This window comes from Atractosteus spatula, chromosome 7 (assembly GCF_055471065.1).
Source record: "Atractosteus spatula isolate fAtrSpa1 chromosome 7, fAtrSpa1.hap1, whole genome shotgun sequence".
Taxonomy (NCBI): Eukaryota; Metazoa; Chordata; class Actinopteri; order Semionotiformes; family Lepisosteidae; genus Atractosteus; species Atractosteus spatula.
The window spans coordinates 6252596-6265211 of record NC_142712.1 but is presented as its reverse complement, the minus strand read 5'-3'; the positions used below and the strand labels follow the sequence as shown (position 1 = coordinate 6265211).

At 43.8% G+C, this 12616-nt stretch overlaps 1 protein-coding gene across 3 annotated transcripts in view; it reads left to right on the top strand.

Moving 5' to 3' along the window:
• flt1 (fms related receptor tyrosine kinase 1) overlaps positions 1–12616 on the top strand; it is a 58732-nt gene that overhangs the window by 22756 nt on the left and 23360 nt on the right. For all 3 annotated transcript variants that reach the window (XM_088920409.1, XM_088920408.1, XM_088920407.1), the window contains exons 11-13: positions 5808–5928; positions 8604–8712; positions 10605–10910. In XM_088920409.1, the coding sequence (XP_088776535.1) occupies positions 5808–5928; positions 8604–8712; positions 10605–10910 (536 nt within the window). The remainder of the gene's footprint in view (positions 1–5807; positions 5929–8603; positions 8713–10604; positions 10911–12616) is intronic.

The following is a 12616-nucleotide window of genomic DNA, read 5'->3' as shown; positions in this document are numbered from 1 at the left end:
GAGGGCAAGTCACAGATAGAAGAGGAGTTTGAACGTAATAGCTGCTGATACCTCCAAGTCTCCAGGCACAGACGCACACAAATCCGAACACTACACCACTGACAATGGCAGATAGTGCAGAATAAACCTGGTGAGTCTCCAGCCTTGTTCAGCAGCAATGGGCTAATCAGCTCTGTATGGTACTTTGCACACCTACACCTAAGCATCTCCAGGCTCATGACATCAGAACAATTGCCAATGAAAATTTGGATTTGATCTTGCATTTATACTCACATTGCTGGCTACTGTTTAGCTTGTACAGACAGATCCACCCTATATTGTAGTTGCACTACATGATCCTTTTCTAGCTACCCTGGAAAACCAGAGTCTAATGCAAAACGCACAGCTCTAGATATCATCCAGGCACCCGTGCTATGGCGGGGGGGGGGGGGGGGGGGGGCGTGTTAATTGCAGTTTGGGGTCAGGGGCTGCTGACAGGGGGTGGCAGCTCTCCAATTGTGCAGTATAACTCACAAGAGCAGCGACTGCCTGCCTGCTTCGCATTTTTTACATGTGTTTGAAGATCTTGACGAGAGATCGAGCCCTTTTTTATTTGCAGTTGTATTTAGATGTTAGACATTTGCATGCATGCAGTTCTGTTGATCCACCTGGCTGTATTATACAGATACTTTATGAGGCCCTTGTTCTTTGTAGCGTCCAAGCGCCTCTAGCCTGATGGCAGGCTGACGGAGGGGAGCAGCAGCGGTGCTAGCCTGAGGACAGTACAGAGCTCTGGCTGATAATGATGGCCTTGTCCTGAGCAGGCCATGGGAGTTTTCTTATCTCACTCTGGCAGGAGGTGCTGTGAGCTTCCTGTGCGAAATCAGAGTGCTCACCGCTTTCCTCTTGTTGTTTGGCTTCCTCCCCCATCACGAGAAGGTTCCCAGCAGCATGATTGTCTCTTAAGTCTTCAAATGTGGCAACAACACGCTTCCTCAAGAGCTTGATCTATTCTTGAGACCCGGGAGTTCGACCCCCCGCACTCCCCTTCCACAGATACAATCAGCGTGGCTCGCAAGCGCAGCACAGGGGTGGGTGTTGCATTTCCAAGGCTGAACTCCGTGTGACAGCGGTGGTCCTTCACATGAACCTCTGCGCTCCGCGAAGACACCCTGCCAGCGAGAGCCCGACTCTCCCAGGAGGAGAGGGGCGAGGAGGAGGAAGAGGACGGGGGGAGTGGGGTGGGCTCTCTGGGCCCGGGAGAGGGAGCGATCCTCTGCTGGGCAGAAGGGCTACCCAGTGGCAGGGATGGAGGACACAAGCGAAGTGTAGGAGATTCTGCGCTTCTTGTCGCAAAGGCAAAAGCAGCTGAAATCGGATGGCGCACAGAAAAAAAAAACGGGACTTTTTTTGGGGCAACTTTTTTTTTCTGGTGCAACCAATGCTTTTCTTTTTTTTAAATTCTGTGTCCTTTCTGGGGGGAGGGGCTACAACCCCACTACGTACGTTTTAGCCTCCGTCTTCATTTTGAAGGTGTGAAGTTCCATCCGTCGTCTTAACAGGATACCAACTTTCCAACTTTGCAATCTGCTCCCATTTACTTGGTACTACGATGGACATCTTCTCTGATGTTGTATTCATACTCAAAGCGCAGCAAGAGCCCAAACCACTACAGTTATCAAGTGCCTGTCTCTAGTTACTCCACTGATGCTGTGATATTTAACTTGATTAATCTGCCTTTATTAACCTATGTTTATGTTTAGTTACACTTAAATACACAAAAGACTGACTCAGTGATTAAGTTTAAAAGAAAATGTTGTCGCTTTCTTAAAAGTGATAGGATTAAATGCAGCATCTATGTATTCTGTGCAGTCTGGTACAGTATTCAAACATTTCTGAATATGGGATTTAATCATGCAAGCCGACCTTGTAAGAAGATGGAGTGTTTTTATTATATGTCGTAATGGGTTCAGAAAAAAAAAAAGTAGGGCTTTCTTTAAGTCTTTGTAACTGTGTGTGTATACTGAGAGTCATTAAAAACTTGACCAAATGCTCGGGATTTCCAATTCAGTGCTCATTTGTTGCGTTTGCAATGCCTCTCAGTAGATATAGAAGGTTGTCATTCCACTGAGCGATGGAGTGTTATTGTACTCTAGATCTCTGAGAGGGTGTTTTACTAACTGAGGCTGTGGAGCATCGGTGAGCACAACTGCTACAAACCCAGCAGGCTTCCTCCTTTCTAGATGTGTAGAGTCTTCCCTCACCAGCATTCCTCCCGCTGGCCTGAAAGCCCACAGGCACACTGAGCGCTCCACACAAGTGCCCTGCATCAGCTTCTTCTGCGCTTAAGAATGATGTCAAGAAGAAATCGATCATCCTATCAGTCCTATCACCCTATCAATGATAGACATCCCCCTCTACTCACGCACAGTTCTGACCACTGAAACAGAGCCTCAGTGACACAAAGAGTCAAACTCTTCCAACGCTAGAACTTCTATTTAATAACCTGTAGCCGGTCTCTCTCTGTGCCCATTGTATGTGGATCATACAGTCTGGGAGGACACCTCACAGCCTGGGAGGGTTTGTGCCTTGTACTCGGCTCTGATCAAGTGTAGCATTTTTGACGGGTCTGTGTTTTATGTCTTTTTCTGTATGGTGGTAATGCTGATGGTGATGTATTTTATTTGTACTTGCGATGTGTAATAGTGTGAAGTGTATGAGCACTGCTGACTCGTGAACCTTGGAATGAGGTGTTGCATATATACGGGTCAATCCCCATCTGCATTGTTTTATTTTAATAAATTAATTTTATACAGATGACCTTATAGGTAATATATGAATCAGATATTTAATAACCATTTTTATATTACTAATTGATTTTAAAAATATGCTGTAATTGATTGAATGGCAACGTAAATTGTAAAGTTTTATATTTAAAAAATGAATATTTTGCATTTTGTGGTATATAAAATGTATGTAATGTTTGTCTTTTTTACACAAGGAAATCTATTAAATGTTTTTAACAGATTTGCTTACAATGACTGTTTTCCTATCTTCATTTAGACAAAGAGATATATAGAGGAACAGTTTTAAGCCATCTCTCTCAGTGGGGTCTCAGATCATGAAACAGTCCACTTTCACAGTGCTGAATGCCCTTACTGATAATGCTGATGGTACAATTCATTTTTATTAATTGTGCATTTTTATTAAATGTTTTAATTGTTAAATGAAAGCTTTTATTCGAATGCCTTAGTTAATGACTGTAATGCTTTCACTTGACAGTGTATTTAAGCATTTATCATCCTACTATCATCACATACCTCGTTCATAAAACATCCTTTACCAATTCCATCTATGGTTTGTCCCAACCCATATATACACCTGTGAAGCGTGTTGGGCAGTACAGGACTTATCATTTGTTTCTGGCATTTATCACTAAATTGGGATGCCATGATATTGTCTGTTGCCTTGTTGGTTAAGAAAACAAATCAAAGGGCTATGGTAATGAATGAATATATTTTGCAATAGCACAATCACAAACATTCAGCAATCTTGGCGCAAAGCTAGTATGAAACTGTCTACATACAGACAGAAGTTTTGCTATCATTCCCACGCTAGTCTATAACACCATGATCACTTTAATGTCAGAAGAGATTCAGAAGCCACAGCATTTCAGGTTGCAGGGTTGCTCAGACTTTGAGAAAAAAAAATATGCAGAACCAGCAGTGCATGATACAGACCACACATAGAACAATGTGAAGCAATCCAGGCATGAAATAGAACTGATTGAATTATAATTATCAGTTGTTCAGCTGAGTAATGTCCATCCAGCACTGGGACAGAATCAGTGTGCAGGATTACACTGTACTCAGCACACAGATGAATGACCGTGAGAAAGGGCACGTTGTTATACTAGAGTGAACCACTAGAGTGACGTTAAATAGATCAGGTTTGCCATGGCTGTAGGAAATGTGTGAAAACCTTCTCTTGGAAAAGGAAGAAAAATGGACCGACACGGCAGTTAAGTTGCAGTCTCATGCTTTCCCAGTTGAAGCACAGCTGCTCTTCATCACAAGCTCCTGACTCTGCTCCTGTGATGTAGAGAGCCATGTTTAGGAAGACTAGGTACTGGAGATCCCATCCCAAGCCATGCAACAACCATGGACCAGTTTCCATTGCAGATACTTTCAGTGATCACAGAACCACAGAGCATTTCTCTTGCTGTCGGTCATTGTTTCATTGTTTAGTGAGCACCAAACTGTGACAACACACAGCCAAGTGAGATCTGATGGGCTGTATTACTGAGACACTCTAGAGAAGACCCTTAGTGTTTCACTCCTAGCTTTTCCTTGCACATGCCTTGTTAAGTATCCCACTGTGCACAAGTCTTCACTCTAACTCATTTCTTGACAAGAAGAGAAAGACATCCAGAGTGCAAGGTCCTTCAAGATGCTCTTTTCACTGCTGTTCAGATTCTGAGCTGAGAACTATCTCTTTGGTAGACTGAAGTGCCAGGCTCTGTTAATGGAAAGGATTGTCCATCGGCACTCAACCAGTGTGAGAGCTCTTGTGGCTCTATAGCAATGCCTTTCACTGGGGAGCAGAAGGGAGGTTCCAAGGGATGCTGTGAGGGTCACCTTTGATCTGTGACATCTGACCTCCACTCTATGAAAAAAACAGGAGAAGCTGCTGTCTATGTGCTTTGCGTGGTAGTTTCACATTGTGGAAAGCAAACTAAAAAAATTGATGACTTTTCCAGCTCCTAAGGAGAGAGAGAGAGTTGTATGAATAGGGAGAGAGAAGTGGGAGGGTCTCTAATTATCTGCCGCTTGTCTGAAATATTTGTAAATACTGGCTTCTATACACACATTCCCAGCTTTTCAAAGAAGTAGGATCCTTAGTTGGTTTACAAACCCTTGCATGTCCTGACAGGGCGGATTTCCTTGGTTTCTGCAAAGGTGTAACCAAAATACATGAGCCCTTCCTGGGATGTGGCTGTGAACCAGAGGAGAGCAAAGCACTTGTTGTTGCAGACAGTTCTGTCTCCATGAATAAGACACTAGTGTAAATATGTCTCAGTCAATAGGAAAGGCAATTAAAGTGGTAGTACACTACATTGAGGATGGGAGAGAAACATCACCGTGTATCCCAATTAGTGAGCACTGCCTTCATTTAACCAAGGAACTTAAACCCCAGCTACCTAACTTCTGAAATAAAGATGCCAAACATTTTCAACATATCCAAGCACACCTGTTCTGAACTGAACAACACGTGAAGATGGTGATGATTACTACTGATCACAATCATGGCTGTCGTAATTAAAATATTCATTAAAAAATGATGATGTAAAAAAACCTACGTCTCTAACAAGACTGTTTATTTCTGACTTCCTGACGACAGCACCTCACTGGAGCCCAGGTCTCTGTGTCCCTGAAATGAATACTCCAATAAAAAGTAATAGGATAAGGTCTCTTGGCAGCTGTTCCCAAATACACCACTAAGTCTGTCATTTTCACCTCCAGCCACTATGCATTTCCCTTTTGAGATCTCTACTCAGGAACCAGATGGGACTCTTATATTGTTCTACGTTTTGTCATCTAGTGACCACATTCACACTCTTGTTCAGAGTAGCACAGTGGAGTAGTGGTTGCAGCTCTAGGTTCATCACCACAACGTCGTGGGTTTGAATCTCGTAAGGGGTGCTGTCACTGTGCCCCGCTCTTATTTCTTTTCCATCAAGTGTACGTTGCTTTGTGTATGCGGAAGTATCTATCGGCCAGCTAAATCACTCATGCTTTGTTCTCTTGCTCTGTGTCTTTTCACAAAAGGTGCAAGCTGCCCCCGTTGACCAAGCGAACTCGTGTGCAGGTGACCACCAACGCCACCAACATAGAGAATTGGGTCTCGAGTATCTCACAAAGATCCGAGGTCTTCGAGGGGAGGAATAAGGTATGTCCCCTACGAAACCACCATCAGAACGTCATAAAGCCCTAGTGACATGAAGCATTGAGAGATATGATCAAGCAGGTAGCTCAGAATTGAAATCAACTAAGTGGGTATCAAAATGTAGAATGCAAACAGGTAGTCAATGGGATAGCTCTGAAAATACTGCACATATATAGTGTGATAAACCCCAATTGAGGTTATTTAATGCTTATTTTGGGAGACCTACAAGAAATCAAAGCAGGGTGAGCTATCTGTGGTTATGTTCTTAAGAGCATGGGTTACATATGACCCATCTCGCTCATTTAGATGTTGAAAGTTTATTGGTCAGACAATCTCATCCACCAGATCTTTAGCATTCCTCATGAGTGGGGGAGTCTACTGTAGACTTCTGCATTTTTTCCACCCAGCGCTGCAGTTTGCCAGTTATTCATTGTTTGAGGGATGAATAAGAGTGGCCACACACACACATATTCACACAAGGGAACTTCCTTAAGGGAAAACAAGCTGAGGTGATTCATGATTAAGTTTGCTCATCAGCCAGTTCCCAATAGCTCATGCATCTCTGTCAGCCTGGGCTTCAGCTACAGTCGTGAAGTTCAAATGCAGTTCTCATAGTGCCTTAATTAGAATCTCTGAAGTTCGCTTTCCAGAACCAGTCTTGTGTAAAACAGCCCAGAGCACTCCTGCAGAGAGGAGCTTTTCTGACAGGCAGTGCCTAGATTGACACTCCTCTGTGCTGAGCGTGAGGAGTCACTCAGACTGCCCTGTTGCTTCCAGGGTGAAAAGGAAAGAACGCTAGTTTATTTCATCATCTGTGACTGATATCCACCATGTTTTGAAAAGCCCTTCCTCTTAACCACTATTAAACAAGCACAATAATTAAACTAATACAATTACAGTATAATTGCTATTTCATTATGATGCTTTCCTGACGGGACATGTTCCAAACAGGCGGTGAGGTGAAGCTCTTCTTATCATCACATTAGTTCTCATAGCACCTCCTTCATGGTCATTATCAGAGATGTCAGGCAACCTTCTGATTATAATTAAATACATTGACCCCTGAACTTGAAAGCTTCGTTGGCGGCCTGTCTCAGCTATTATCTGTAAGGGTGTGCTTGACAATCAGCAACAGTAGTTCCGTTTTACATCCTACAAGAATGCAGAGTTATCTCTTGATTGCCTGGTGACTTCTCATCAGAATGAAGTCATCACCTCTGATTTTTCAGCTGACATCAATCTTCACTAAACCTTGCCAAGCATAGCACAGGCACAGTCCCTTGGTTACTCTGGGTGTAGGCTGGGCTTTCTTAGCGGTCTTTGCTCGGGCATTTATCCGCTGTCCAGGCCAAAGGGAGGAGGGTTCCATCTGGTATCCTGTTTGGTGTAAACCACTTTACGCAGTGCAAAACCAAAGACCAAACTAATAGATATCGATCCTGATTCTGCACAAAGTACAACTTCAGCCCAAAGTCCTGTATCTAATAACTATAAAAAAAATATAATGTAGAGCTATGCAATGCTTAGTGAGTTAACTGGGCAGTCATACATCCTACAAGTGCGACATAAGAGGGAAAATTGAAAATCAAGACACAGTAGTAACTGTAACTGTGATACCAGTCAAAAAGCTCATATCACACAGAGCAATGAGTAGAGTCTTCAAAAATGATAATTGCAGCTGCAGCTGTGATGAGTAAGCATCAGGGGTGCATTTTGCTTTCAAGATCTTATTTTTTCCTCTGGCAGTAGCATGATCAGGGCATTACACCGACGGTGTGATTGTTTTCCTCCGAGGCTGCCTAGCATCCTTTTTCCTTACAGGATGTCATCCAGCTCGGGCGCTTAATGAAGTGGAGGTGGCTCATTGTTTGACTGCTGCCGTTGTGAGGAGTAGAAACAAATAGACATGAATGAGGAAAAAAAAAAGTGGATTAGTTGAGAGATAAACACATCGGTGACATGGGGGGGGGGGGGGGGGGGGTACTATCGCCAAGAAAAAAATATTTCAGAAAAACTGGAGTGTTTAAGCAAGGTCTTATATGTGCTGTAGTTTAACACGTTTACAAACGTAGGGTGGCATGATAGTGTGGCAGGTGACGCTACAGCCTCCCGGCTCTGGGGTCTGAGACTGGAGTTCAGCCTGGGAAACCAAGAGTCACATGGGTTCATCCTATCTGGGTTTTTCTCATGCTTGTGCGGGCTTTTGCTGGGTGCACCGGCTTCCTTTCAAAGTCTAAGAAGGATTACATCGTGGCAGAGCACATATCTGAGGATATTGCTCTGTAATTCTCATCATTTTGCCCGTCTTAGAACGTTGCCTTCTTCGATTTCTATTTATAAATGTTTCTCTTGAGGTCCCTTTCCTGGCACTGGTTCCATCGCAATTGAGTCCGAGTCGGCTTTCGTATCTGAGCTGTCAATCAGCCTGGATAACCCGGGAGGCCGGAGTGAGGGACAGCGAGGAGGATAATGAAATAATAATAAATGTAACAAGTAGAGTCCTGGGAGCTCCTCTTCCTGTTAGTTATTCCACAGTCCACGCCTCGGCTGGGTGAGGGGTGATAACCCCGCTCCGCACCGGCCCTGTGCTTTTACTGCCCTGATATCATGGAAAAGTTCAAAGCTGGGCCAGAACTGCGCCGTGGGGCTGCGCTTTTGTGACAGCTGTGTTTCCACAGACCGTGGGGCTGCTGGTGGTGGAGCAATCCCTGGTGTCCGGGGTCTACCGGTGCGTCGCGTCCAACAAGATTGGCACTGACAGGAGGGACATCAGCTTCTTCGTCACGGGTAAGGTGCGCGGCTTTCTGCAGGAGGGTCGCCTTGCCGGCCCCCGCAATCACCTCGGCCTCCCGAGCGGCGCAGAGTCGTTCAGCCGAACAGGAACGCTTGCATAGCTTGGAAAACTGTCCTCTGACAGCAGCGAGTCAGAACGGAGGCCAGTGTTTCCGGTTCCTCCCCACCCCCTGTGAAGAGTAGCTGTTATTAGTTATGAGTGGAAATATGAGAAACACCTAGAGTGGTGTCATGAGGTTGCGGCAGGCCAGGAGTTACCATGGAGACGGGTGGGAGCACCGTGCGGGCAGCAGCCTCTCCGGGAGGGTGTGTGGTATAGTTATCCTGGGAATGACAGGAACCTCGCTGCCTTATCGCGCTGGTTTTCCAATGCTGCTTAAATGCATTTTATTTTGAGATTCCTGGTGGTGCTGGGCAAAGATAAACATTATCTTCCATCAGGAAACCTGTGAGCTATTTCCACAGGAAGTTTCAAATAGCTAAAGTAAATACAGCTTTTTCTACAAAAGTGTTACACTTTTTTTGTCACCCTTACTCTTCTGTCAAACTATGTAACAAAGGTTAAAGAAAACTAAAGTCATCCTGTAGGCTTCAATTTGTTTTGTTTTATTAGCTTTCTAGATAAACCTTTTGCCTTTACGCCTTGTTCTAAACTAGAATATGTCTTGACAGTAGCCGTGTTAAATATTCCAGATGAGCTTAGGTCTGTGTCTGGTCTGTAATTGTCTGTGATGCACAAAGCTTCATCATAGTGATGGGAATCAGTACTTGCTTTCCTTCTTAGCTTGAAATGGCCTCTCCAGTACCTGCTATTGAAGAAGTATTTATCACAAAGTGGCACTGATGATGCGCACTTTTCCTATGAGAAACGAGAGAATCTTTCATGGCTAAAGAGTGCTTTCACTCCTAGTTGTAGCCAAATGCAGAATGATCCAAATCGATGTGTTTGAAGGCCATTAAGAAGACACATGTAGAGCAAACTTAAAACATCTTACTTTTCCAAGTTAGGATGTTTAAAGACTTTTCTTTTGTCTCTTACACATTGTCTCATCACATATAATCACATATAATTCACATATAATTTGTCATGTCATGCCCGGTCATCACATTGGTATGGGAGCTTTATCAGGAATACTGGAGTTATTCAGTAGGCCTCATTCGTCCCTTCAAAGAGTATTTGCACTGATTCGAAGGGGAAGCAATGTTAAAAGTTAAAGGCTGATAACATGTAATGTGTTTGGAGAAGTTCCCAACCAGATAAAAACACCTCAACTTTTGTCTTCCCTTCCCTATCAGTTCCGCTGAAGTATTTTCTTTTCACACTGAATCCTGAATGACTTCTGGTACAAAACCTCCTGCATTGTTTCTTTTCCAGATGGCCCACACCATCGCCCTCACAGTCAAATCTATTACAGGAGCGTTTTAATCAAGAACATAGTGGTGGGGTGCTACTGTTGTGTCCTTTATACAGCTAGAAAAACACTGAACCCAAAAGGCAAATTATTATCTTTGTGTCCAGAGAGTTAAACTAGCTGCTGGACTAGCAAAACCACAGCCTTGCTTGAAAAACGTCTAGAATCAGCTGTAGTGGGTTCATTGTATTTATATGTGTGTCCATTATAGCTGTATGAGAATTAACCTGGCCTTCTGTTGACCTGAAATTGAACAGCCATAACACAGGATTTCATTCCTAGCGAATTCCTCCCAGATTAATGCAAACACAAGGTTCTAATGCAAGGACAATTAGCCAGCGTTGCTACACCCAGGACGTCCAGGGGTTCTTTGAGAATCAGCCCTGAGCACTGTGCGAGTATTCAGATGGACGGTGCTTGCCTTAGCTGGCAGCCTGCCTCTGTTTTCTCAATGCCCCCCTCCCTGTCGCACAGATGTGCCCAACGGTTTCAGCGTGGAAATGGAGGAGTCTCCCACCGAGGGGGCCGAGCTGCGGCTGGCGTGCACGGCCAACAGGTTCCTGTACGCCGGCGTGACTTGGCACCTGCCCACACACACGGGCCCGCGGGCGCTAGCTGCCGGGGGAAACAGGAGCCGGCTGGCCCTGGGGGAGTACTCCAACACCCTGCACCTGCGGCTCGCGAACATCACCCAGGAGCACTCCGGCACCTACACCTGCACCGCCCGCCGCCGGCACACGGGGGAGACAGCCCGGCTGGAGCAGCGCGTCGACGTCATCGGTGAGCGCCTGGTCCTCCTCGGTTTCTGTTCATCGGCCGCCCGTTCGGTCAGCGATTCGACGTGGGCTTTGTCTGGGAGGGAGAGCTGTCGTGCCAGCCTGGTGTGAACGTCTCACATACTGGCAATTTTAAAAAAAGTAAAACAAAAGTTAGATATTCAAGCAAAGTTACCAGCAATATAGCAGAGTTTGTTTTTTCCACGCTTCTGCTTTGCATTTATTTGCTTTGCCATTGTTTCCCACTGTTTGCTGTCATCTTTTACCGTATTCATTCCTTGATTTGACCACACTGTGCCGTGCTCTTACCACGGTATTACACAGCTTGCTGAGCACCCGAGCTTTTGAATAGGATGAGAAAGAACCAATGGGTCACTTCCATGAAATGTGTGTTCGAGAAGTTTTTGGTAGTTTCTTATATTTAAAAAAAATGTCTCAATATATTTGTAGGAGGAAAAAAACATGTGGATTAGGCCACAACGTGAGTCGATGTGTTGAGTAAAAATCACAAGAATTTTAATATATGGTTAATAAACTACAGAAAGTGGGGAGTTTCCATTTCCTTTATTGCAGTAGCACTAATTAACAATACAGAGGCAAACAGAATGCTTGATTACATGGTAGAGTGTACAATACAAATTGAGAGAGGTTCGGTTGAAACTTTATTGTGTTTTACACTGTGCAATGCATTACTATGTCTATGTTTGACACTGCAATGCATTACTGTGCATGTTTCACACTGTAATGCATTAATGTGAACATGTTTTGCACTGCGCAGTGCATTACTGTGTATTCTTTCTACTGTGCAAGGAATTGTAATGTAGATGTTTAATGGTACATTATAATGAATTGCATTATAATGCATTAACACTGTGTAATGCATTCCTATGTACGTTTAACACTGTACTATGGAGTATAATGTACACATTTTTAACTGTGCAAATGAATTATAAAGTACGTTTTACACTGTGTAAATGCGAGGCAAATATACGTTTTACTCTGTGCATTGCATTACAACATACATATTTTACACTGTGCATTGCATTACACAATTTGCAGTGCATGTTTTATATTGTGTAATGCATAACAATGAACTCCATGTGACATCTGGAGTGCTGCCCTCCAGCTCTGATCACAGCAAGAGAGAACACTGGAGAAAGTCCAAAGATGCTGAACAAGACTCAATCCAAAGAAAAAGGAGAGAAAGCCAAAAGGAATTTTAGTTTTAGGACGAGACATCTGAGAAGGGTTGACAGTTAAAATAATTTTGTTTCATATAGTGCTAAATTATCGTTATTAAACATGAAACATTAAAAAATGCTTCAATAAAGGAAAAACAATCTACAGTATAATCCAATAAATATGCTATAAAGAATAACAGCAAGACAACAAATTCATCATTAAAAAGCCTGGATTTAAAAGTAAATTTGCACTTTTAAAGAACTAACAGAGCCGGGGTCCCTTCTTTCGTTTGGAAGATTGTTCCGTGGTCTAGGTACAAAGCTGGAAAATTGCAGTCTCCAAAAGGTCTGCGTGTAGCTTTGGATGCACACAGCAAATTAGAGTCTAGGGAGCAAAGACATGTAAGGGAGTGTAAAGAGACAAGCATTGACAAATGTACTCTGTTGCTAAACCATTTCAGAGCTCTACAGATTAGAAGGACAATTTCTGATTTGATTCAAAATCCACTGTACGCCAGTGCAGGGAAGC